The sequence below is a fragment of the Salmo trutta genome, chromosome 20 (genome assembly GCF_901001165.1).
Source record: "Salmo trutta chromosome 20, fSalTru1.1, whole genome shotgun sequence".
Taxonomy (NCBI): domain Eukaryota; kingdom Metazoa; phylum Chordata; class Actinopteri; order Salmoniformes; family Salmonidae; genus Salmo; species Salmo trutta.
In genome coordinates this window covers 32,986,730-33,014,512 of record NC_042976.1, presented here as the reverse complement: position 1 = coordinate 33,014,512, position 27,783 = coordinate 32,986,730, and the positions used below count along the sequence as shown (strand labels likewise).

At 43.2% G+C, this 27,783-nt stretch overlaps 1 protein-coding gene across 7 annotated transcripts; it reads right to left on the bottom strand.

Annotated features, from left to right (window-relative positions):
- Positions 1-805: 805 nt before the first annotated feature.
- ddx3xa (DEAD-box helicase 3 X-linked a) lies at positions 806-23,731 on the bottom strand. 7 transcript variants are annotated; one of them, XM_029702971.1, is made up of 20 exons: positions 23,415-23,731; positions 19,169-19,217; positions 18,992-19,039; positions 15,675-15,734; positions 13,025-13,204; positions 12,424-12,550; positions 12,218-12,325; positions 11,883-11,982; positions 11,600-11,735; positions 11,274-11,368; positions 11,003-11,101; positions 10,392-10,552; positions 10,030-10,174; positions 9,796-9,940; positions 8,897-8,944; positions 5,290-5,471; positions 4,988-5,105; positions 4,153-4,309; positions 3,918-4,054; positions 806-3,733 (listed from the first exon to the last, which is right to left on the bottom strand). In XM_029702971.1, exons 1-20 carry the CDS (start codon positions 23,457-23,459, stop codon positions 3,636-3,638), a joined length of 2,238 nt encoding a protein of 745 aa, XP_029558831.1. In that variant the 5' UTR covers positions 23,460-23,731; the 3' UTR covers positions 806-3,635. The 7 variants fall into 7 exon arrangements, with proteins under 7 accessions (XP_029558831.1, XP_029558835.1, XP_029558832.1 ...); XM_029702975.1 differs by having other exon boundaries at positions 13,094-13,204; XM_029702972.1 differs by lacking the exon at positions 8,897-8,944.
- Positions 23,732-27,783: the final 4,052 nt, after the last annotated feature.

The window sequence follows — 27,783 nt, the reverse complement described above, 5'->3', positions numbered from 1 at the left end:
TTCCAAATCAACTCAATGTAACAATGAGGAAATATTGCATTATAACATCACCATGGAGCCAAAACTAAAATGCCATTTAGGAATTCTGAGAATAAAAGTCTGACAGTCATAAAAATGTCATTATTATATCAGAAAACACAGTAAACAGACGCAGTGTTCTTACCTGCCGATCATGTAGGACATGTCCATGTGTGATCCATGTGTCTGTCCTGCCAGTTAGTCAGCAGAGCACACTCACATATAGGACTGAACAGGCTAATAGGTTGTCTGAGAGGCAGTGTGTGCGTGTCTGGTAGAACAAGTGTGCAAGTACATTTGCATGAATAATGTGTTTGATAGTGTGAGCGTACCAGTGTGTGTTCCTGCACTTTAAGCACAGCAACCCCCACCCTCACTAAAACCTGTATGTGCGTGCAGGGATCATGCAGCATGCTCTTAACCTCAACCACTGATTTGTGGTCAGATAATCCTAAATGCTTCTGGTATTCAACTCAACCAGTGACTTGATCACAACAGGGTTGTGTTCAGTAGGAATGTTGAAACAGAGCGCAGGTGTATTACCCAAACTTGCCCAATAACAATGCGCATCTTCATTTTAAATTGCAAAACATTTGGCTAAATTGTGCACCATTGAACACAACCCTGATTTGATAAGAAGAATTCCATAAATGAGACAAGTGAAACATGGTGTTAACAATGAAATCTCTCAAATGAACTGAAGCCCATCAAATCTCAACGCCAACTTCGCTGCTCCTGTCCTACATTTAAAACACAAGTCTTAAAAAAACATGCTTGATTTTTATAATATGGTACTTTTGCATTCAAACTTTATTTAGGTAAAATCATACAATAAATCACACAGCTGAGTCTTTTCCCATGCTGTGCATTAGCTTCTAAGCTAGTACAGAAAGCAAAGTCTAAGTCTAAAGAGCTCTGGGTTGTTCTTCCTCAGGGCACTGAGCAAGTGGTGCTTGCGGCCTATTCTTCCTGTGTTCAGGCTAGCAGTTAATGTGCTGCTACTGTGGGTAACACTACTGCAGCTGAGACCTGCTCAATACTCTGAGGGAACAATCCCCAGAGGTGCCATATGCAAATGCAACAATAGAGAATAAACCACATTGTCATGTGCCAGACATTCACTGGATTTAAAAAAAATATATAAATCAGGTCAAATTAGAATAAAGAGTTATTATAAACAATGCACACAATTTGAGAATCCCAAACAGTTCTGCACCAATAGATTTAGGAAAATTAGACTTTGCTCTTTTAACAACTTTAATTCCAAACCTTGGCATGTTTGATTAATTCCATTTCTCTTTTTGAAGGCCAATTTGACTATTTAATATTTAGAGATATTTCAAGGCCTCAGGCCCTGACATCTGTGGATATTATTATTTTTGACCGAGTCCAATATGTCTTAAACATTAAAAAGCTCACACTACCCCGAAATATATATATTTTTTTCACGCATACAGGTGACATTCAACATTCAAGTGCCAGTGTTTTTGTTACCGTCTTTTGGTCAAGTTTCTTGTAACTTTCAAAGAATCACTTTGAGGCTTACAAAAATAAATATCTCTCAGAAATGCTTAATAAATTACACAAAACTAGCAGCAAAAGTAGAATCTAGAAATCTGTGTGCAAATGGCTAAATTCCCAACTGCTAAATCCCCTGGTCCCAAATAAATCCTGTTTAAATGTTGAGAACCCTTCCCCTTTGTAAACAAGCTGCGTTTTTTCCCCCACAATCTCCTCACACACAATATTTGGAAGCTTACTGACATGTATTCAAGACATTTATATAAAACTCTAGATGTGCAATAAAATAACTTTTGTAAAACTTGATGGGCACGACAACAAACAAGGGCCTACACACCAAAACTCAAGTAGCACCTTTCAATCCAAGTTCTCACTGTCAGTGCATCCGCTTTTAAAGTGAATACATTTAAAAAGTTTTCAAAAGGCACAATACACTTAAGAAACGTAGTGCACTTAGAGATACTCAAATGCCCCATCTCTCATTGGCTGCTGCTCTTTGAGGGGAAAAGCCTTGTCTGGCCGGTCAGAACCAGAGCTTCATACACATCTAAAGCTGACTACCTCCCAGAGTTGACAGTACGCATGTACCATAAGGAAGGGGACAACAGTCCCCAGTCTTTGGCCACCTTCACAGCAAGGAGCAATGGAAACCAAAGCAATGGCGGTGCACTGATAACCCTTGACCTTCACCCCATAACCCCGGCGACAACTGTCCTGCTGTCCAGTCCCTTTGCTTTCTGACTGGTTAACCCTTAGTGATGGACCTCCTACTGCTTGTCTCTGATAGATGAACCATGCCCCTCCAACACAGCTTGAAAAGAGAAAACGTTTGTAATTAAGTTAAGCCTGCGACTCAGTTCATTTGTCTTATATCTCCTTGACCAAAAAACAAAACACTAGCATGCGTAGAATACCGGCTCGGCGGTCAACGGTAAGACTGTTTAATGTTAACGCTGCGCCACACCGTGCCCCCCCAACGCAATCGTTCCCCCCTGCCCCCCCGACGCTGTGGTCCTTGTGCAGCCATTTTGAACTTCACTTCCAAGATGGCAGGCATTTTTTGTTTTGATACATGTTTGTAGAAGAAACATTTCACTCAAAAAACTGCCAGTTTTACAATACCACGCGCATGCGCCCGCTCTTCAAATGTAAACAAACCAAAAAACACTGCCCAGTTAATGTAGCTAGTGGTAGGTAACTTACTAGCTGCCATAACACTGTCAAGTCAATTCATTGAGTGTTTCTGTTTGAATTAAACCCTAGTGTGTGTTTGTCAGCACTGATTTTAACGACTTTCCGTGTTAAGAGATCACAACTGGAATGGCTATTGGAAAGACTACCGTATCCTTAGAGGAGCCTATCCAGGATAGAGTGAGCGAAAAAATTAAAAAGTAATCGAACTCTTCGTCCCTTAAAGATTAGAATACAGTTATTAGCCAAACTAGTACGGCCCAGTGAGGTCGGACGCTACAGTGAAGTTAGCTGTTTGAACTCGATAAAAGGCTACATGATGACCCTGCGACAATTTTGAACGGTTCAAATGGATTCATGACTCGAGCGAGCCACAATGCCCCCAGTGTTTGCCAAGGTTTGATTAAGTATAAGCTTGTTTTTCTTCTTCTATGTTTCTTTTTTCACCCCAAAAATAAAATACAATTTAGAGCTCTTGGCCACATTCATTTGGTGAAATGACAACAGAATTAGTCCTGTCTAAATTCAAAAGGCACAGTACATTAACATACAAATGATCCTCAGGTTATTCTTTTAGTTTCTTATTTTTGTTTATACAAAGAAAAAAGGATGTGCTGTTTTGAACGAAAGTCTAGAGTTGCTATATCAGACCATACATGTCAGCATCCTTACATGCGCACTCTATCTTAAGTGTGCAAATCTCTGCTCTTCTCCAGTGGATTGGCATCACGCTGGTTATATCTTCGCGTTGCGTCGTTCTCCATGTGAGAGAAGTGAAGGGGCAGAGAATTGCAATGTGTGTAATGTACTGTGTGTCAGTGAAAACTACACAGGGTTGAGTGAGCGGGGGTATTTTAGTCTGGCGTAGTCAACATGTGGTTTCCGTGGCAACCAGGTTTCTATGACTAGTTGCCCCACCAGTCTGTTCCACTACCGGAGTGGCTGTAGTTGCCACCGTAGCCTGCATCGTTGCCGCCATAGGAGTTCCCGCCTCCAAAGCCACCTGGGAAGGACAGAGGTCGAGCGTCAGTAGATTGTTATGATAGCTGTATGCGAGTTACTGAATTAATCTATATGGATGACCCCTCACACATGATTGAATCAGGAATGCCAAAATATCATGGATAAAACCTAAGGGACATTTAGAGTGGCTCTTCAAACGGTTCAGAAAAGGGCCTAGCGCTTACCTCCACCAAAGCCGCCACGGCTTCCGCCGCCTCCATAACCCCCGGTGCGTGGGCCACCGCGCCCACCGCCACCGCCGAAGCCGCCACCACCGGGTGTCTGACGGTAGTCCCTGGCACCAAATCCACCAGAGGAGAACCTAGCGGAGCGAGAGAACAAAAGTTGATACACACAGCTCCGTTCTGATCTAAAACCATTGGTGGGCCATTAACATTCCTGAAAAAGTTGTGCGTGCACCTCTTGGAGCGTCCGCGTCCTGTGTTGCCCTTGTGCTGGTTCTCATAACCCAGGCTCTCCAGCCAGGATGGTACTTCCTGCTTGGCCTCCACCAGAATGTCCAGCAGGTCTTTGGTGATGTTGCTGTTCTTGTCGTTGAAGAACGACGTGGCCAGACCTACAAAACGCAGACAGCTCTCAATACTCTACACACAGATCACGCAGCGCAACTCTCCAGGGCATGCGGTGGAATGAGCAACTTCAGTTCTTGAAAGACTTAAGGCTTCTTAAAAAGACAATTCATGCAGTGTGAGATCTTTAGTAATATAATAGTGTAGTTTTACTGTTTATCCTGGGTTATTCTCGTTTCTACAACATGTAGCCGAGTCTGTTCGGGCTAGCTACCATCCCAGTCGTATCAGATGTGATACGCCGAGGCGCATGTCCAACACAAACACCGTTATTCACCGGCACCAGTGTGGTAATGCACTCTCCAACACAACAGGACAATCTACTGTTGTGCAGAGCTAAGCACACCATTTTCATTATACACCAACCGAATGTCAGACTGACAACAGAACCTGATGCACAAGGTGAGTGACGCATGTGACCTAGCTATCACTAACTATATGTGAATCCAATAATTATTTGGTGATTTCTGTTTAGTCTGAGTCATGTTACTTATGCAGCAAACAAAAAAAAGCGAATTCTTGTTTTCGTAGAAAAATGTTATAAAACGTTTTCCTTCGCATGCCCTCAAACACAATCTTGATGTGCTGGGTCAAAATCCTACATGAACACACACAGATAATGGGTCATGATGGGAGAACCCCCCTCAAACACTAGTCCCACTCACCCAGGTTCCCCACGCGGCCTGTACGACCGATACGGTGGACATACTCCTCTATGTCGCTGGGCAGGTCAAAGTTGATGACGTGCTTGACGTTAGAGATGTCCAGACCCCGCGCAGCCACCTGGGGGAGAAGACAGAGGGAAACATGATGCAACCAGCAATGGCAAAAACCTTTCAGGTGGTGATCGTCATTACGGTTGTAGTAGCTTCAATACAAATTGAGATACGTTTTGATGCATGTAGGATAAAAAGGGGAAATGACATCACTATGTCTGTTGACAGAACGGGTGTGTGTGTTGCCGTACCGCGGTGGCCACCAGGATGGGGCAGCGGCCAGAGCGGAACTGGTTCAGCGCCTCTTCACGGTCTCTCTGGGAGCGATCACCGTGAATACTGGTGCAGGCGTAGCCCTCACGATACAGGAAGTCCTCCAGGGCGTCCGCTCCCTTCTTCGTCTCCACAAACACCAATGTCAGAGACTCCTTACCTAGACAGAGTGAGGAAGAGAGACGTAGCAAGAGTGCGCGAAAGAGATGAAAAGAAAAACAAGCAAACGTTGAGTACTTAGCTCACAGGCTATGAGCAGGATAAAGACTTCAGACAATGAGAGGGGCGATGGGAGCAGAAACAAAAAAATGGTGCTGCGCTAACAGAGCAGGTGCTGGTAGGGTGACCACATGTCCCAGATGGTGCAGGACAGTCCCGCATTTTGGCCCTTGTCAGACATTCCAACTAGTCTCTTTTGCAGTCACATTGCACTTATTACAAGATATATCATAAGGATGTGGTACTGGTGATGTTAAACACTTCAATTGTTGTTGAGATCTGATATTCTGCGCAGCACAAGATGGGATGTAGGCCTACGTCATCTTCAACCAATCACATTTATCAAAACCTTTCGCGCTAAATTCCAGCTAAACTTTGAGTGGACAGTTTACTTAACGTGCTTCTAACGAAGAGCTACAAAAGTAGGTGGGCCCAGGCCTAAATAGCCATATTATACTGAAAGGTCTCAATTCTCATAGCTTGCTACTTCTGCATACAAAAGCATGTGGACACCTGCTCGTCGAACATCTCATTCTAAAATAACGGGCATAAATATGGAGTTGGTCCCTACTTTGCTGCTGTAACAGCCTCCACTCTTCTGGGAAGGCTTTCCACTAGATGTTGGAACATGGCTGCCGGGAATTGCTTCCATTCAGCCACAAGACCATCAATGAGGTCGGGCACTGATGTTGGGCGATTAGGCCTGGCTCGCAGTCGGTCGGTCGTTCCTATTCATCCCAAAGGTTTTCAAATGGGGTTGAGGTCAGGGCTCTGTGCAGGACAGTCAAGTTCTTCCACACCGATCGACAAACCGTTTCTGTATGGCCCTCACTTTGTGTACGGAGGGCATTGTCATGCTGAAACAGGAGAAGGCCTACCCCAAACTGTTGCCATCGAGTTGGAAGCACAGAATCATCTAGAATGTCATTGTATGCTGTAGCGTCAAGATTTCCCTTCACTGGAACTAAGGGGCCTAACCCGAACCATGAAAAACAGTCCCAGACCAATATTCCTCCTTCACCACCTAGCCTTTTCCAGGTATCTGCTAAACCCAGATTTGTTTGTCAGACGGTGAAGCGTGATTCATCACTCCAGAGAACGTGTTTCCACTGCTCCAAAGTCCAACGGTTGCAAGCTTTATGGCACTCATAATGCATAGTGATCTTAGGCTTGTGTGTGGCTGCTCGGTCATGGAAATCCATTTCAAGAGGCGCCCAACGAACAGTTCTTGTGCTAACGTTGATTCCAGAGGCAGTTTGGAACTCTGTAGTGAGTGTAGCAACCGAGGAGAGATGATTTTTAAGCGCTACCTACTCAGTGGTCCCCTTCTGTGGGCTTGTGTGGCCTACCACTTTGCAGCTGAGCAGTTGTTGCTCCTAAACATTTCCACTTCACAATAACAGCACTTACAGTTGACCAGGACAGCTCTAGCAGGGCAGAGTTGACAAACTAACTTGTTGGAAAGTTGGCATCCTAGGATGGTGCCACGTTGAAAGTCAGAGCTCTTCAGCACAGACCATTCTACTGACAATGTTTGTCTATGAAGAGTGCATGGCTGTGTGCTGTCAGCAACAGGTGTGACTGAAATAGCCAAATCCACCAATTTGACGGGGGTGTTCAAATACTTTTGGCCATGTAGTGCATTTGCTGCTACGACACCCATGGTAAATCCCGTAGAGCCTGGCAGTGAACGCCACGGTAGATAGGACTTGCCGCCGAAGTTCAAATATTTAAACTTTTGCCGTAGCGTTTTCTACCCGATGTTCATTAGCATTCTTTGGTTACTGAAGTCCCCCTAGCAACGCATGCTGGCTTTTGCGGTCACCATATTTTTTTTCCTCTTTCTTGTCCCGCTATGTCAACTGGTATGATGGTTTTGCGTCCCTCGTCTATACGCAGCATAACTGTTTTACATTCCCTGAGACCAACCAGAAATGGTTTCCTTGGCCAAATAGTACCAGATTTTCATTAACAGCCAGTCTCTTACTGCATCACCAAATTTTGCACAAGGCAAAAGAGTAGGTGCTTCAATTAGCTTGTTCGTTGCAGCGGAAGGGGGATTTGTGTATCAATTTTTTTATTATTAATGTAGGCTACACTCTCCCGCAAATGTGCCACAAAATCAACCCGCTGTCCCGCATTTGGGTATTTTAAATGTGGTCACCCTATAAACTCGATGGTGGTGTGACAGTTCATCACCATGGAGCAACGAAACAAATGGAAACTGAAAAATGGAAATTAGGGGAGCAGAAGCATCATCCTTTTCACTGACAAATTATTAAGTGCAATTGGTTCGGTTTTGCAAAGTTATGCCAAATGTCCTCATAACAGAATTAGCCAGCTGTCCCATAACTCAATGTCCTCATAACAGAATATATAACAGAATATTCACCTATCCAGTCATAATATCTGTGCTAATGTCAAAGAAGGCGTGATGTCTATTCTAAATATTCAAATCAGGGCTTGGATATCTACATGCAGGTCTAGCGCCTCGGGCAGTGTTCACCAAACTCAGTCCTCGGGACCTCAAGGGGTGCACGTTTTGGTTTTTACGCTAGCACTACACAGCTGATTCAAATAATCAACTAATCATCAAAATTTGATTAGTTGAATCAGCTGTTTCTAAAATGTTTAACTTCATATTCATCATGTTTTGTCGTAAAAAAAAGATAGAAGGCAAGTGTTTCCAATGACAACGCCTACTCATAATTGGTTAAACACCGATGAGGTCATTGGAAACTCATCGTCTATCTTTTTCCCCCACAAAACATGGTAACGACATTTTCATATATGCTGATGGTGGAGATGAATATGAAGTTAATTGATATTTTTTCCCCCTTTAACATAGATGGACTAAAACTACTTTTATAGGAGACGTAGCTCCTTTAGACAGTTGACTAACAGAGTGTAGCTCAGTTTCCAAAGGCAACAGCCCAACGTGTCCTTAAAATCTCCCACACTTGTGTGTAACACCCAGACAGTAACGCCAAGCCAAAAACACCAAAGCTGTGCTCCAATTAACATCCTCCTTTGAGGATGGTAAGCGGTACTGCTGGTTCTAATGACAGGGTTAGCAAACCCTGGTCCTGGAGGGCTGTAATTTAGACTAAAATTGTGTCAGTGTTGGGCTGGAACAAAAGCCTGCACACCACAGCTCTCCAGGCCTCGAGTTGCCCACCCCTGACCTAAGGGTAGGATTCCCCTGGCCCTGAGACTGCAACCATTATGTCTGGCCCTAAAGCTCTTAAGAGAAATGATGAAAGGAGAAATAGAGGGTTGGGGACCAGGGAAGGGAAGAGGATGGAGTGGGATGTTTGCCAGTTGGGAGGGTCAGACTGGGGGTTATAGTACCATAATAATACTTACCGGGTGTCACTGCAGCCTCCTGAACATCAGGAGCATCACTGGGAATGACTAAATAAAACCAAACCGCCCAGTAAAGTAAACCAAAGGCAGTGTGGAGTAACTTAACAGTTCTTAACAGATATGTAATAACTAGCGCTTTCCCAATCATCCACCCTCCGTTTCACCCAGGGGAGAATAGTTGACACGATGAACCTTCACCAGTTTAGGAGACATGTCCATGGGGCAATTCATTTACTTTGGGCATACAGACTAACAGGTGGTTGGGGGTGGGGTCAAGGGAAAAGGCTAACAAATGTACCCTTTTAGATAAACACCTTAGCAAGTATCATCAATTACTTTCAATACATCTGTGACTGAACCAATGATTTTGATATACACACACTAGTTGACTGATACGGGGCACTGTGTTGAAGCCACCGTGCCTCCATCTTGGCACTGTCCCACTACTGTAAAAAACATTTGAAGCTATAGAAATGCATTTCTTAATGTCTACATTTATGTTTTCAACAAAATGTATTTTATTACTGACCAGCTTAATGCAGACTTAACATTGTCCTTAAACATTTGACATTACTAATGTTACTGTGCCCACTACAACACAAAATACTTAACATGTAATTTTGTCCTAGAAACATTAATTTAAATACTGTAGAATGCCATTAATTCCTATGGAGGACTGCTTCTTCTGGGGAGTGCCAATATGGCCGACCGGTGGCTTCAGAGCCTCTCAATGACCAAAACATAGCATCAGCAATCCAGGGCTAATATACATCATTGGATTGAACGTTATACCTGTGTGAATGATGGAGTTTGGTGTGAGAACGTGAGCATGTGTAAAAGGGTTTGAGGGTTATGGGGTAGAGTTGGTGTCTTTGTTCGTTTGTGTGTGCGTTCCTTACCTGTAGCGTTGAGCAGGTCCAGGAGGAAGGACCTCTTGTCGCCATCCTCCACCCACACTACTTTCTGGGTGATGTTTTCTGAGGTCGAGCCCACGCGGCCCACGGCCAGGAAGATATAGTCCTCCAGGAAATCACGCGCCAGCATCTAACAATCAGAAACACAGTCAGAAACGTGCACCCAGGATTTTACGCTATTTCTCAAGCTTGCGTCACTACTGGTGCATGCGTGTGTACCTGGATCTCCTTGGGGAAGGTAGCACTGAACATCATGGTTTGACGGATGCCTTTAGGGGGCATGGTGTCCTGCTCCACGATGCGTCTGATCTGGGGCTCAAAACCCATGTCCAACATCCTGTCAGCCTCATCCAGCACCAGGTAGCTGACAGGGATGACAGAAACAGCTCACTTAGCACTCTGGTCACTCACTTATGTTAGTGTTGGACAAAACAATCAGCAAAATCATTATCATTAGCACTAGCCAACTCGTCAGCACTAGTTAACCAGTGCTAATGAGTTGGCTAACAAGTTATCTTGTTAGCTTTAGCAAACTCTTCAGCGTTAGCCAATTCGTTAGTGTTAGCGCCTGCCCCACTCACTTGCAGTAGTCGAGGCCAATCTTGCCCCTTTCCATCATGTCCACCAGGCGCCCGGGTGTGGCCACCAAAAGGTGGCAGCCTCGCTCCAGGTCTCTGATCTGCTGGCCGATGTCAGCCCCCCCGTACACCACACAGGGACGCACACGGGAGCGGTACGCAAACTAAGAGATGCACAGGACAGTTCAGAACACTAGTACAGCCATAATTCAGTATTAACCATCACCCTTTCATTGTCTTTGGAGTATCGTTCTATAACAGATGTTACCGAGATAAAAATCTGACTGCAGAACACTTATGTTACATAGAACTCCTTTTGACATGATATAAGATTGTACCAGTGATTGAAGATGGAACCAGAAGACATGGCACTGGGCATTTTGCCCTTCCATTACACACACTAGTACAGGGAAAGTGTGCATGCCAAGAAAATACATTTTATTTATCTAGTTGCAATCAATCAGCCTGTTGGGAATCAGTAACCTTCAGCTCACCATCTTCCTTAGCCACAACAAGGCTACTCTACTATACTGGTGTCACTACAACACCATTCATGGTCTGTCCATCGTGTATGGTTTTGTCTGTCTGTGGGTGGGTGGAGTTTTAGCCCACACCTTTCTGGACTCTTCGTAGATCTGCAGGGCCAGTTCTCTGGTGGGAGCCAGGACCAGGGAAAGAGGATACTGCTTACGGCGCCCATATTTACCGCTGTCCTGTGGGGGGAAGCAACAAGTGTTGGTCAACCTCAGCACACCAAATAAATAAATAGCACACATGCAAGACGGGGGGGGGGGGGGGAGCAATTGAATTGCTTTCATAGAAAAGCAGCATTTCAGATTGATGGAAAAACTCAACGTTACAGGCTGCTCATGTATGCGAGTGTACCTGTCCGTTCTTGCCAGCCGCTGTAGCGTCTCCAGGCCCCTGTGTGTAGATCTGGCTCAGCACTGGCACCAGGAAGGCTGCAGTCTTACCCGAGCCTGAGGGGAGGAACATTCAGTCATTTACTCAATACAATAATCATTCGTTTTTGCTGGTCTAAAAGAAAATCCCAAAACATGTTTTAAATTCATAATATATTTAGCTCAATTTGTAATGCAAGAGAATCAAATTAAAGTCTCTAAACAGGCTCAATTCCATTTTATCCTCTAGCGAATCCTTCCGCTACCGTCTCCCACCTTAAAGTAAAGCTTCTTCATTCATTGTCTTACCAGTCTGAGCACAAGCCATGAGGTCTCTCTTGGACTTGATGACCGGGATAGCGTATTTCTGGACAGGGGTGGGCCGCGTGTAGTGGGTCAGGGCAATGTTGCTCATGATGATCTCCCCCATGTCCACATCATGGAACTGAAATACCAAAACACAGGCACTGTTAGTTTTGGATCACTTCTACTCTTAACTTTTGTCAATAAGAGTTACTTGAAAGTGTCCAATATAGTGTTACCCTTGATCTACAAGACAATTGTTGACTGTAAAGCCAGTGATGTGACTTACACTATCAATGTGTGGCGGGCAGTTGGATCCAGTGGCCTCCACAGGAATGTCGTCATATTTCTCAAAGTTGATACCCGTGTTGCCGCTTGAGAACAACTCCCTGGATGAGCGGAAAAAGATTGGGTTAGAGGACGTCACAGACAACACCTAACATGACTCTTTAAAAAGTAACCCAAAATTGCTGAACACTCCTATTGCACACTCCCAGATGTAAGAGTGAGTCTAAGATCAATATGGTTGAGTATGCTTATATAAATGGCACACTTAAAGTTGCAGAACTCCTAGACACACTGGTTTTGGCCAATGTAACAGTTGAGGAGAAAAGTGAGACTCACGCTTCCAGGCGTTCGTTGGCGGGGCTGGGTTTGGACCAGTCCTCATCATCCCTGGAGTCTTCCTGCCAGCGGTTGTTGCCTCCGCCACCATAACCTCCACGCTGATAACTACAACAGAGACACTGCTCAACACACTTCACAATCATCAGCTGTCTGAACACACACCTACTTGTATGGCAAAATATATTCCGCTGACTGGCACTTACCCTCTGCCCCCTGATGATCCACGGTCATTGTAGAAAGAAGACTTGCCCCTCCCGCCAAAGCTGTTATAGGCCGCGTCTTGTCTGGGAGTACCTCCCCAGCCTCCACCATCCTGTCCACCACTAAACCCTAGCGAGAGCGAGAGAGAGTGGACAGCTTAGTGAATACCACCATTAAAATATTGCTTGGGAAGCAAACAGCCATTTTGGTAAATGGATTTGATTGATTGGATCGAATGATTGTAGTATAGGATAGACAGAATCTGCAGGGGCGTTTTTTTTTCTGTATCTTTCAAGTATTGTCTGCGTATTTTATCAATAAAATGTCTTAAGTAAAGGAGTCTGATTTGTATTAAGTATTTTATTCTTACATTATTTCCATTGCTGGTGACTCAAGGAAATTCTGCCTCTGCAGATAGTCTACTATTAGTAGTCATTACTAGTATTACCGAGTAAAAATGTGTCTATATGCACAGTAGGACCTAGAGGACCAGATCTAGAGCATAATACAATACCTACTACTTGCATCAGTCTAATAGTATTGGTAATTACTAGTATTACTGCGTAATAGATAAATACAATTTGGCACAGTAGGTTTCCCCACCTGCGATGTGCATTGGCTGATTAAACGAGGCGCCACCCATGCTGTTAACGCGGTAGCTGCCACGCCCACCTCTGTCATTTCGGGGAGGCCCGCCGCGTCCCCCGAAGCCCGCATTGCGGTTGTCATGGTAACCATTGGCAAAGCCGTTGCTGCGTCCGCTGTCCCATCCTCCTGGAGAGTCTTCATGGACAGGGTGAGGAGGGGAATGAAAGGAAGAGGGGGATGATGAGACGGAGGTAGAGAAAGTGTACTATGGGGTTGTCATGTTATCAGAGACTACGGAGATAGATTGGACTCCCAAGCCCACAGACAAAGGAAAATACTCCCATCACTTTTAAAATATCAGTTCCCATCACCCTCCTTTAAATGAGAAATCAAACAGATTTGGCAAAGTTAGTGACTATTGATCAAAGGACTTATAAAACTATATTTTAGAGATTCAACCTTGTAAAAAGGGAGGCCAACTGACTGAACTTGGCAGTATGAGTTCACAACAGAACATCTCTGCAGAATACCTATACTTCAAAAGAATCCTACAATAACCAATTTTCCAAAATACAAGATCAGGCCCCCGTCTGAGGTGGGGACATTTACTACAGCGATCTGCCCATCTCTGCATGCTGGCCGTCTCATCTTTCCCATTGGTGGCAACACCATTATGAATGTGGGCTAGGTAGCAGGCTGGTCAGGGGACAGTTTAGGGCTTCACCACTGCCAGAAGTGACACAGCCCCAACCCATAGGGTTTTTCTTTCACTTCTAGGTGGTAAAGCTTTAGATAAAGGTAGCCTAGGGAGAGATGATCCTAAATATGTAGTAAGCAGCAGCAGCTTCCATATCCACCTGTGGGTCCTCAGGGCTCACCAGATTTCACACACAGGGCAAACCTAATGTGGTGAATACACACACCAGCTGAGGCTTCAGACGAGGCCTAGTGCTGTGCACAAACACACACTGTTCATATCCCTGTGCACTATGCAAACAGCGCTAGCCAGTAGCCACATTCTGTAGGATCAAAGACTACCATTCAGAGGCATTGCTAAGAAACTGAGTCAGCTAGTTTCATGTTTGACAAGGGGTCCAGAAATACTTGTTCATTTAGCCTAGTCCTCTGTTGATGCAAACTGTGCATTAACACAAGGGATGCAATAACGTGTAATTCAAATTGATGCAGGCTGAATGAGCTACATTAATAAAGACAATTCTGTCGAAATGACTTGAGTTGAAGACTCCAACAGTAAGCAATATACTATATGAATGTATAGAGTGGCTTAGCCAATGTTCAATCAGACAGTAAAATTAGCAAGTCTGCTTACTCTTTATAGAGGGACTATTTCTGGACAGTAGAGTTAACACAGCAGACCAAATTAAGGTGGAAGGATACAGGAATCACATAACCAATCAGGATTCAGATCAGTCACCAGTTTTCCTTGGTCAATTACAGTGCCTATTGGAATGATTCCAAGTAAATGCTAATAGTTAAACTCATCAAATGTGCAACATTTCCTTCATACAGGAGTCCCTGCTTTGATTCCATTCAATTTGTATACTCCTAGAATGACCAAAAGGTAGTAAATACTACATACCAAAGGTTCATTTTGATACAGCTGTATTCCTACTGCAGATACACAACATACGGATGTTAGCATTGAGCATACTGCAGCTCCCATTGGCATTAGTAATACAGCCATTCTAGCGACGCAGGACAGAATCTCACTAAAAATATCAATTTTAAACAACCATGCAACAGAAGCAAGCTACTGCATACTAGAACACACAGCTTTAATACCAGTCCATGGCTGCATATTCTCAAGTGATACCCCATTCCCAATAGTGGGAATTGGGTGTGGTGTTCTCTTAGGGGAATAGCCTACGTGTCATGCAGGTACATAGGTATACCATTTCTGTCTGACCAGACCCCATTGTTAAAGTGGTAAAAGTCTAGCTCCTGAGAGGCCAGTCTTGGGTAACTTAAGCAAAGGTACAGGGGAAGGCTATAAAAACAGATTCTCCTTCCATAAGTTGTCTGATGCAATATGAGTAGGTTGACATGACACTAATAGTTACCGGCCATACAGTTATCCCATCCAGGTGTATAGTTATTTTTGTGTCTTTGGTGGCATTGAAGGTACTGCTCAAGAGAAACTTTCAGGGACACTACACAATGTAAAGGCTTTCAGTACGGAAAATACTGTTGGTTAGAATATGTGCAAGATCACACATACAGTGCATCCCAAAACATACACACAAAACAAGATTAAAAATGCAAGTGCCCGATACAGCTAGCTCATCATTGAAAGCAGCTATAATAAGATGTTAAAATTAGATGTGGTGCAATGTCAGCAAATATGTAACGCATTGGCCTAGATGGAGCTATCATATCCTGTTCCCTCTCACATATAATTTGTAAGCAGCATCTGAGCAAAACCAGCAGAGAAAAGCAAATCAGTTCAGGTTTGAAGCTGGGTGTCGCATTGTTTTTCAAAAGTCTAAGCCCCTTCACATTGGGTTCCATATACACAGATTCAGCTTAAGTTTGTGGAATCTGTGCACCTGGAACAACCCACATTGGTGTTTCAGGTGTGTAAAAGGCCATTTCATGCAACTACAAATGCAGAGTGCCCTCAGCAAAGGAGACGGAAGGCACTTACAGAAGTTCACTGGAGGTGGCACTGAATAACCGTACTGTCTACCAGAGGAATAAGCATTTTCTGTTGTGGAATAAAAAAAAAAGACAATGACACAAAAGTGTGAGATGAAGCTAACCCAAGAAACGCTTTACCATGATTAATGATATGTTCCATTGAGATATACTGCGGCATTTCATATTTTGTACAACTTCTCAGAGGCAAGTCAGTGCTAGCCTAGTTAGCATGAGAATGTTTTCTTAGGTCACCGTCTTGTCTTTCCCTTAAGAATATTGTGATCCATTGGACCCAGTGGGCAACAAGCAGTAAACCCAACTGGTAAATTTCCAAATCCAACAATCATGGTGTGCAAGTTATTCAGAGAATGTCGATGATTTCTCTTGTGATTTAACGGGAAATATTTTTGTTGGGCCCGGTCTAGGAAAAAAAGTTGCCACGACTGAATCAAGTGTACAGTATTCTCTGCAATTTTTGGTGCATGCATCTCAAGGATTCCCAGACTTTTGACACATGCACCATTTTGATATATAAAAATATATATATATATATCCCGGCCCCACCATGTTAAAAAAGTGATGTAATAAACAACCAGTGGTAACTTTTTTCTTCTTCTTGGAGCTATGACAGTAAAATTGATTGACTGATTAGTAATAATATTTACATCAGAAGGAATTATGGTTTAAAATGCATCAGAAATGTATTGGGAGGTTGAGGAAAACAGGTAATTGTGTATGATCTTCTGTGTAAAAGAGATCATAGATGTTTTTCCCACCAGTCTGGTTTACAGCCTACTCCTGCCCACTCTGTTCTAAGGCATTCTGAGGGAAACAGAAGACAGTGTTCCTGAGAGCCTCATCTTTTAGTCATGGGGTCACAATATTTTGTAGCTTAAACCGTTATATCCACATTTCTAGGAAGAAAACAGACACCACTCTTTTTATTACAACCGCATTTAGCAGGCGAAAGCTGTATGAACCAAGCGCAACCCCCAAAAGTTTCTTGCGGCGCCATTTTCAAATCACGACTGCTAGACTAAAATATTGGACAACAGAACATTGTCTTTTGATAGACGCTTGAGCAAATTATAATATTAGCTGCTGGAAGCTTTAACTGTAGTTCAGCTCATCAGGGAGAGAGGAGTCATTGTTGGCAATTCTTGTTGGAAATGCCACTAACTTAGTCAAAAGTACTTTCTATGTGCACCAGTCAAATGCCCCGTCTTTTAGCAACCTCAACGTTCTCTAGGTCAGCAGATCCCAACCAGCGATCCACAAAGAATTTGTGGAAAATAATTGAGCTTTTGGTCCTCAGGAAGGAAAAGGTTGGGAATCGCTGTTCTAGGATACCGGAATATCTTGTACAAGTCCTTATATCCCCATTTGAATGTGTAAGGCACCTTTGCAGTTGCAACTAACCGGATCAACACTCCTAACTGTAGCATGTGTGCTGTTCATTTTTTTTTTATATAAAGAGCAGGTAGAAGGACTGACGTGTGATCTGATTGCTGAAGTGGGGTTGTGACTGACAATGAGCAATACGGTCCCCATGCCAGTGTTTTGTCACCCCTGGATGGGGTGACAATGTAGGTGACATGTAGAAAGTATTTGTCAACAAGTGGCAGCTTTCCACGACGATCAATAGGACCTCAGGCGGCATGTTTCCTTATTTGTTAGGAACGCTATTACGTTTATCGAGAGCTGTAGAAGCATTGGCTTGCGGTAAACTCCTTATGCAGGTAGAAGGGCGACATATCAACATTAAGTATTCCAGGTCATGTGAACATAGTTTAATTTTTTCCACGCCTGTGAGCCAAGAGTTGTTAGACAAGAAAGACACAAATCAGGTTGTACATCATTGTAGGGCTGGGCAATATGGCTTAAGTCTCCTTTTTTCCCCAAATGTATTGGTGATTCACAATACACATCTCGATTTTTTGTTGTTCTCCAAATAGGCATTGTTGTACAATTAAAAATAAAATACACTACATTTGACAGTCCACAATAATCAAATTAATTTGAGGATTGTGAAATTACACCAAGGCTAAATAATAAGCCTTACACAACCACAAGACCCACTAGGACTTTATTTTATCAAAAAAAGTTCCGCTTTTTGATTGGACAGCATATTGAAAATGCAGATTTCAGACTTCTAACGCTACCCCTGGGTTTATTTTCTTTCCAAAACCCCTACACATTTATTTAACAAAATAAAATTGTTTAAATTCTTTAGCCTAAGACATTGAGGGGAGGTGGGGTGCTAGGCTGACATATGGAATTGTTTTAATACAGCTAAATGATCCATAGTCATACTATTTGATTAAGAATGTTAAGACCCCATTGGGTATCAAAAATATCAAAACAATATTGATTTTGGCCTTTATTACTAAAACCCATAGAAAACCCATTCATAAATAGACACAGAAAATCAATCACAAGATACAAGGTTGACGTGTCCTAAACCTAGGATATTTGTTTTTAAAAACGCATGAGAAGGGTCATTTAAAAAAACATTTAACCCCTTTTTTGGTGTCACAAAACTACCTGTATTCTTCAATTTATTTATTTTAAAGCGGTAACGGTTATCTTCAGATGAGTCCCTTGACCCTTGTGGGGGTCCTTGAGCAAAACGGAGAACGCCATCATGTTTGTGAGAATTCCCCCTTTCCATGTGGTCCCATTAGTTTGTAGCCCAAACGGTTCACACTTGTGGGGGTCGTAGAGCAAACACCATCGTGTTAGTGAGTCTCCCCCTTTCAAAGAGTAGTCATAAATTTGCGCTGTAGGTCAGACCGTTCAGATGCTAGACGTTTACGCGAGAAATCCCAAATATCGTTTGTCTCATGGTCTGACAAACACAGCTGGAGCTCTGCCACCTTTCACCACAGATGAGAAAGTGCGACATTGCAGGATGCAGTGGGCAGATACCTCTAGCTTTAACTGACTGATTTTGATGGGTTTTTTTTATGCAACTTAGATTGATGCAACAGTGCTTCAATTAACTTGGGGATTAACTGACAAATGCATGGATTTCTGGTCGAAGTTGTAATTTCAACCCGTCCCGACCCCATTAAAACACTGGCCAAAACGTATTGCACACCCTCATTAACGACAAGTCCTTTGTTTTTCTAACGGCATTGAATATTAAAAGTTTTTTTGGGGGGGGGCAAGCCTGAAACACACAGAAGGGTAGGCCTATAGAATTTGGAACTGGTAACTGAATCGGCAGAAGATCTCACTCAGTGCTGAGTCTGTACTCTGGTAATACAAAATCAGGGCTGATGACTTGTATGTGATTTATTGGGTGTCAAAGATAACGCTTACCGTTTTTGGAAACTTCTTTGTTCCTCAAGTGAGGTGGAATGTAACGCCCTAGGAACAGTGGAAAATGTTAGGACTATCAGTTTTCACAATGAGAAACAAATAGTATGGTAAAGCCATTAATGAAGATTGCCACAATGAGCTACACTGAATGCAAATGACTGTGCTGTTAATACTTACTGCCTGTGCCTCCTCCCTGTCCGTCAGAGTTCAAGTCTAGGCCAGCAAGCTGAAAACACACAAATACTGTTGGAGTGCATCAAGTGATTTTACCACAAGCATGGTCAAATACAACCAAGGGGTGAATTAATGCTTCCAAATCTGATGGTGCAAAGTGCCAAGTCTGATCCTAGCACTGATTGGACAGGTTCAAGTTCAGTATGAAGGATAGCCTGTACAGTGCACTCGGTAAGTATTCAGACACCTTACCCGTTTCCACATTGTGTTACATTACAGCCTTATTCTAAGATTTATTAAATTGTTTCCCCCCCTACATCTACACACAACACCTCATAATGACAAAGCAAAAACAGAAGGAAAAAAAACAGAAATATTACATTTACATAAGTATGCAGACCCTTTACTCAGAACTTTGTTTGGGGAGTTTCTCCCATTCTTCTCTGCAGATCCTCTCAAGCTCTGTCAGGTTGTATGGGGAATGTCGCTGCACAGCTATTTTCAGGTCTCTCCAGAGATCTTGGATCTGGTTCAAGTCCAGGCTCTGGGTGGGCCATTCAAAGACATTCAGGAGACTTGTCACAAAGCCATTCTTGCATTGTCTTGGCTATGTGTTAAGGGTTGTTGTCCTGAGGTCCTGAGCACTCCGGAGGAGGTTGTCATCAAGGCTCTCGTTGTACTTTGCTCCATTCATCTTTCCCTCGTTACTGACTAGTCTCCCAGTCCCTGCCGTTGAAAAACATCCCAACAACATGATACTGCCACCCCACTTCACCGTAGTAATGGTATTGGCTAGGTGATGAGTTGTGCCTGGTTTCCTCCGGACGTGACGCTTGGCACTCAGGCCAAAGAGTTCAATCTTGGTTTCGTCAGACCAGAGAATCTTGTTTCTCATGGTCTGACAGTCCTTTTAGGTGCCTTTTGGCAAACTCCAAGGAGACTGTCATGTGCCTTTCACTGAGGAGTTGCTTCTGTCTGGTCACTACCATAAAGGCCTGATTGGTGGAGTGCTGCAGAGATGGTTGTGTCCTTCTGGAAGGTTCCCCCATCTCCACAGAAGTACTCTGGAGCTCTGTCAGTGACCATTGGGTTCTGGGTCACGGGCCCTTCTCCCCCAATTGTTCAGTTTGGCCGGGCAGCGAGCTCTAGGAAGAGTCTTGTTGGTTCCAAACTTTTTCCGTTATAAGAATGATGGAGGCTACTGTGTTCTTGGGGACCTTCAATGCTGCAGACATTTTTTGGTACCCTTCCCCAGATCTGTGCCTCGACACAATCCTGTCTCAGAGCTCTACAGACAATTCATTCGACCTCATGGCTTGGTATTTGCTCTGACATGCACTGTCAACTGTGGGACCTTATATACAGGTGTGTGCCTTTCCAAAACAGGTCCAATCAATTGAAGTTACCACAGGTGGACTCCAATCAAGTTGTAGAGACATCAAGGATGATAAATGGAAACAAGGCGCATATCCGTGCTCAATTTCAAGTCTGAATACTTATGTAAATCAGCTATTTTTTATGAATTTGCAAAAATGTCTACAAACCTTTTCTTGCTTTGTCATTATGTGGTATTGATGAGGGGGAAAGTATTGAATCCATTTTAGATAAGTCTAAAATAAAATGTGGGAAAAGTGAAGGGGTCTGAATACTTTCCGAATGCGCTGTATACTAAGTCAATGAATCGAATGTTTACATTACTGAAGTGATTCGGTGTGTGGGAAAGTTCAAAGTTACAGCCATCGTTCTTGGCTTACATGACCAAATTGTTTTTGCGTGTGCATGTTGATTTTGTCTATCCCCCACTAGACGCTTTTATGACACTCCGGTTAAAATACCCAAACCAACTATATTAATTTGGGGACAGGTCGAAACACACATGAAACATGCATTGAACATTTACCTAGCTTGCTATTGCTAGCTAATTTGTCCTTGGATATAAACATTTACGGATCAAGCATAAATTGGCCTTTAGTCTAGTCCTCCGCAATGGATTAGTTCACTGAGATGGGCACATACATACATACATAGTGGTTACTGCTCGACTAAAACAACCTTGGTCGACCAAACAATCAACCAGTCGACTAATTGGGGTCAGCTCTATTCCCCGTTCATCTTTCTGTGGATTTTATCAGCAGTTGGCAAACAACTAAGACGCATTACCAAGTTCTATTTTAGTGCCTAGCTACACAGACGCACGGAATGCTACAGGTTTGGTCAGCCTGTTAAATGCTGACCAGACCACCCAAGTTGCTTGTGCTGCAAAATAAATGTACACAAACACATTAGTCAATCATTTCACCCAAACTGCTTGCCAAGAGCTAAAACAGAAATTGGTTCTATTTTAGATGCTTTAGGCGCTGTGAGTCCCACCTCTCCCATTTCCTCATTGGTTTTTAGGAGCATAACTTGGGGGATTGAAAGATGAACTAGGTACACACTCCAGTCCAGTTGGTGGTGGTAATGAACCTTAAAGTTTGCTTCCAACCACCATATAAAGTCCACAGAAAAACACTAGGTTTTTCCTTTATACTTATGGATAAATTGTCAGAGTAGAGGAAACATGGTTTTGTATGACCCAATATGGGTCAAAATTCTACAAAGTTTCAGCTAAAAAAAGGGCCATGTGCATTCCAGCTAAAATAACAACCCAAATGTTTTGCCACAGCAAATTAGCTAGCAACAGCACACTAGCTAAATTTCCATCGTTGTTTCATGTGCATTTTGACCTGTCCCCAAAGTAATATAGTTGGTTTTGGCATTTTAACCTGCTTGCCATGAACATGTCTGGTGGGGATAGACAAAAATCAACACATGCACTAAAAATCAACACATGCACTGAACAGGTCATTGCATTTTGATACACCAGAAGTACAAGTTGCAGAGGTAGTGCATATGTTGGATTTATCGAACTTTCACCTTCTATTACGTTTCTGTCAAGCCGTTCACTCATATGGTTTGATGCATATGTTCGATAAAGCCAACATAGGCACCAAATCTAACGCACTGCAACATAATGCTGCAAGGCAAACGCAGCATTCCATTAGAAATGAATGTACTTCTGGTGTAACAAAATGTAGTGACACTAAAGGTGTGATCAAGGCTTTACCGCCATAGTGAATCAAGTGCAAAATATCCGAGACTAACGCTTCCAACACAGCAACATTGCATTTTGGTACACCAGAATTACATTCATTTCCGATAAAACGCTGCGTTTGCCTTGCAGCATTGCGTTGCAGAGGCAGTTGTGGTGCACAAGTTGGATTTATCGACCTTATGCGTCAAACTGTATGAGTAGGTGGCTTGACAGAAGCGTTAGCAGAAGGTGAATGTTTAACTTTTGCTGCATACAAATCCAGATGATACTGTCGGTGTGATCGAAGCGTTATTCTGCTGACTAACGTTATATCCAAACACGATTATACCGGCGAAGTAACGTTATCTAGACCAACATCCACATAACATTTATTAAAAGCAAGTTAACTAGCTATGTTTTACATAACTAAAACCCGACATTAACTCACTACCTAGCCAATGGTAGTTTGGCTTTGTAAACGCAGTCTGGAGTAGGTTACTGTATTCACCTACAGTACTTGCGATTGTTATTTCCTGCGCCACGTTTCAAGACTCAGCAGTTACTTTACCGGCCGGTAAAATTACATCAATCCAACCAGCTAGCTAGCTAACGTAAACTAGCACGCTAAATTTATCTGAATATCAATTGTCAGCTAGGTAGTTAACTATGTTCTATGCTAACAAGTATTGGTTCTGTAGCTAGATAGCCAACATTAGTTAAGGCCTAACCAAGCCTGGATAAGATTGCGAGATCAACTACGCAATCGATACCGACCTGTTACGTGTAGCCAACTAGCCTGGCTAATTACATAAACACTAAAATATGTATTTTCGACTGTCAGCTAGCTAACTACATTAATATACAGTTATTGATAGCAAGTGTTCACTATATGTAATCGTTTAGACAAATAATTTACTAACTACCCAACTCTTATCAAAACTGAATATTGCTAGGCAGCATTTGCCAACTCCGCCATCACCATACAGTGAATTTCACCGGCGACACACCAACCACCATTTTACCAGCCACATCCACGCAGTTAGCTAGCTAACATTAGCTTGGCTACGAACCACTTTAGCTTGGTAGCTTCGCTAGCTGACGGAACGCTATTTTAGCTGTCCTAACTCCATATTTCCTAAGTTATAATTGTATTAAATAAATTAAGTAAACACTCACCTGCTGATCTAGACCGTGTTGATTATCGACGACCACATGACTCATAACTAAAGAGAATAGAGAGGATTATTTGTCAATGGAAAGTATTTTCTTTGTTAGCACACTAGCTAGTTTCTTTGTAGATCACAAAATTCTTCCTAGATTCCAGTCCGTAATATGTTGCTAACGTTATTTCCTTTCAGTCAATAAAACAAGTGTATTGTGTAAATAAATGTTCCTTTCTGTCAGTTTTTACGTGGTTGTAAATTAAAGTATCCACTCGAGCTGTAACCGTAACCTTCCACTGGCTTCTCCGTGGTGGAATGAAGCTAAATTACGCGCACAGGTACCGCGAGATAACACTATTTTAGAACAGACATCGCGATGTTCCAAATTTTGTAAATTTCCGCGCGGAAATATTAATCTGCCTTCTTTTTGCTCAGGTGAAGTGCGTATGATAGTAAAGGAAATAATATTGCTAATAGCAAACATATTAAATCGTAGTAAACATCTATTATGATAGAACATAAGAAAGGAGACAAGGTGAAGGAAAGGAAGCAAAACCTTGTGCCGCGGTACTTTGGGTATTGCTTAATTGTCTGAAATGGTCTGAAATTCTCCTTGTATCAATGATCTGCAATTCAACACTGACCTGTAAGTGTTGGACAGGTTAAGCATACCATACTAAGTAGGTTCCACAAGGCAAAGCGTCAATACAGGACTAAGATGCTCCTCAAATGTGGCAGGGCTTGCAAACTTACAGACTACAAAGGGAAGCACAGCCGAGAGCTGGAGCCTACCAGATGAGCTAAATTACTTCTATGCTCGCTTTGAGGCAAGTAACACTGAAACATGCATGAGAGCATCAGCTGTTCTGGACGACTGTGTGATCACTAAGACCTTTATTTTATTTCATTATTTAACTAGGCAAGTCAGTTAAGAACAAATTCTTATTTACAATGACAGCCTACTCCGGCCAAACCTGGACAACGCTGGTCTAATTGTGCGCCGCCTTATGGGACTCCCAATGACAGCTGGATCTGAACCAGGTACTATAGTGATGCCTCTTGCACTGAGATGCAGTGCCTTAGACCACTGCGCCACTCGGGAGCCCAGGTCAACATTCAGGATGTGTACTCCGAGCATGCGCTGACCAACTGGCAAGTGTCTTCACTGACATTTTCAACCTTTCCCTGTCTCAGTCTGTAATACCAACATGTTTCAAGCAGACCACCATAGTCCATGTGCCCAAGCAGACCACCATAGTCCATGTGCCGAAATCACCACAAACGTACCCTCGTAAAACTGACTATCCTACCGATCCTTGACTTCGGCAATGTCATTTACAAAATAGCCTCCAAAACTCTACTCAGCAAATTGGATGCAGTCTATCACAGTGCCATCCGTTTTGTCACCAAAGCCCCATATACTACCCACCACTGCGACCTGTATCCTCTCGTTGGCTGGCCCTCGCTTCATATTCGTCGCCAAACCCACTGGCTCCAAGTCATCTATAAGTCTTTGCTAGGTAAAGCCCCGCCTTATCTCAGCTCACTGGTCACCATAGCAGCACCCACTCGTAGCACGCGCTCCAGCAGGTATATTTCACTGGTCACCCCCAAAGCCAATTCCTCCTTTGGCCGCCTTTCCTTACAGTTCTCTGCTGCCAATGACTGGAACGAATTGCAAAAATCACTGAAGCTGGAGACTCATGTCTCCCTCACTAACTTTAAGCATCAGCTGTCAGAGCAGCTCACAGATCATTGCACCTGTACATAGCCCATCTGTAAATAGCCCATCCAACTACCTCATCCCCATATTGTTTTTGTTTTTTGCTCCTTTGCACCCCAGTATCTCTACTTGCACATTCAACTTCTGCACATCTATCACTCCAGTGTTGCTACATTGTCATTACTTCGCCACTACGGTCTATTTATTGCCTTACCTCCCTAATCTTACCTCATTTGCACACACTGTATATAGATTTTTTTCTATTGTGTTATTGACTGTACGTTTGTTAATTCCATGTGTTGTTCCGTGTGTTCTCTGTGTTGTTGTTTGTGTCGCACTGCTTTGCTTTATCTTGGCCAGGTCGCAGTTGTAAATGAGAACTTGTTCTCAACTGGCCTACCTGGTTAAATAAAGGTGAAATAAAATAAATAAATAGACGGTTCTCTCTGCTACTGCATGGCAAGCGGTACCGGAGCGCAAAGTCTCGGTTCAAGAGGCTTCTAAACAGCTTCTACCTGCAAGCCATAAGACTACTGAACATCTAATCAAATGGATACCCAGACTATTTGCATTGCCCCCCCCCCCCCCGCTTTTACACTGCTGCTCCTCTTTGTTATTATCTATACATAAGACACTGTAATAACTCTACCCACATGTATATATTACCTCAATTACCTCGACTAACCGGTGCCCCTGTAACCGATGTGAAATGGCTAAGTGTAACTGATGTGAAATGGCTAGTTAGTTAGCGGTGGTGCACGCTAATAGTGTTTCAATCGGTGACGTCACTCGCTCTGAGACCTGAAGTGGTTGTTCCCCTTGCGTTGCAAGGGCCGCGGCTTTTGTGGCGCGATGTGTAACGATGCTTCGTGGGTGTCAGTTGTTGATGTGTGCAAGGGTCCCTGGATCGAGCCCAGGTTGGGGGCGAAGAGAGGGACGGAACCTACACTGTTACACCCCCGCACATTGACTCTGTACCGGTACCCCCTGTATATAGCCTCGCTATTGTTATTTTCCTGCTGCTCTTTAATTATTTGTTACTGTACTTTTATTTATTTTCTTTATTTGGTATTTTTCTTAAAACTGCATTGTTGGTTAAGGGCTTGTAAGTAAGCATTTCGCTGTAAAGTCTACACCTGTGACAAATACAATTTGATTTGATTTCCCCCTTACCCTGCCAGGTCAGTACAGATAAGGAGAGGACGAAACACAACAAGAGGCTATTTTCTTACATGGCCTAATGCCGTCTTCACCCCTCTCTTGCTCTGCCACTCCCTTTCTATCTCTCTTCACCTCTTCCTTCCTCCCTTCTATATTCTAGCTCAGTGACATAAGGAAAGAAGATAAGAAAAGGATCAAGGAAGCCATTTCATAGTACTGAGACACAGCTCTGCCAGTGAGCCAGCCCAAGTAGGCCACAATCCAAGTCAGTCAGTTGGCAGGGGGTTGAGGAGACCAGCTGGAGCATATGTTGAGGCAGGGCCGGATCACCAAACGGACGGGATTAGGGCCCCGCTGGAAGTCGGGGGGCCCCCAGATACCAGATGATAGAAAAATGTGTCGTTTGCAGGAAATTAGCTTTAAAATTGCAACATTTTCTCTGAGCCTCATGGCAAAATTTATAGAATAGCAGTACATTTGTTTTAAAATTGTGTAGAAAATGTCTAGAATAGCGTTAGAAAACTGCACATTTTTCTCTCTGCACCATGGCAAAATGTGTTGAAATTCAGGAAGTTAGCTGATTTCCAGACAAAAAAAGAGGCCGGTGCCTCGGGCCCCAAAAGCGTTAGTCAGGCCCTGTGTTGAGGGGATCAGGTTAATCAGAGGTAATAGGCTGTGTGGCAGAGCTTGGCTGTGGAAGATTTGCATAATAGCAAGCCACAGACAGGGAGGAAGGGAAGCAGCAGGAGTTGGGAAGAAGAAATCATTGGCTGTGTTCCCTTAATCAGTCGTTGCATGCATCAACCAATGATTGCATGCCATGTCATTGACTGTGCAGTTGCTCACCAGATTGCTATACCATATGATGTGGTTAGCTGATGCGTAAAATACCTATCCAGGCATTGTAAGATTTGGCATGCATCAGCAACATCTGAGCAGGAGAACGCAAACCTTGTCTATCCCACAGGTCAAACCTCCAGACCAGACATTTAGCCTACCTCTTTTTGGGAATGTCAACAACCTTATTTGACCTGGCAGTGAACTCGGTGTTAAAAAAAAGTTCAAAAAGGGCAAAAAATATTCATATTTTCTGAAGAGTGGAACATCGCTCTTTGTTCTACTTTATGTTCTTTTTAGTACTATATTGATATTGATTACGGTATTGTTGAGTTTAGTGCTTGCAAGTAAGGCATTTAATTGTACTTTTGTACATGACATTAAATCTTGAAAATGAGTGTAATTATGGAGGTGAAAAGGAATTAAATCGTGAAGTTACATGATGAGACATCCCTGGATGCGTCCTGCTCTGTACTCCGTGTGTGTAAAGCAATGGAAGCGTTATCAAACACAAATAGATGTCTGCTAATGATCTGCTGCCATCTGCTGGGCAATCTAATTCACAGCAGCAAAAAAACACGTGCCTACTGTTCCCATCAGCCCCACAGTATATTTCACCGGAAGAAGTCGCCTGACTCTTCCTCTTTCCGTCATCGGGGTT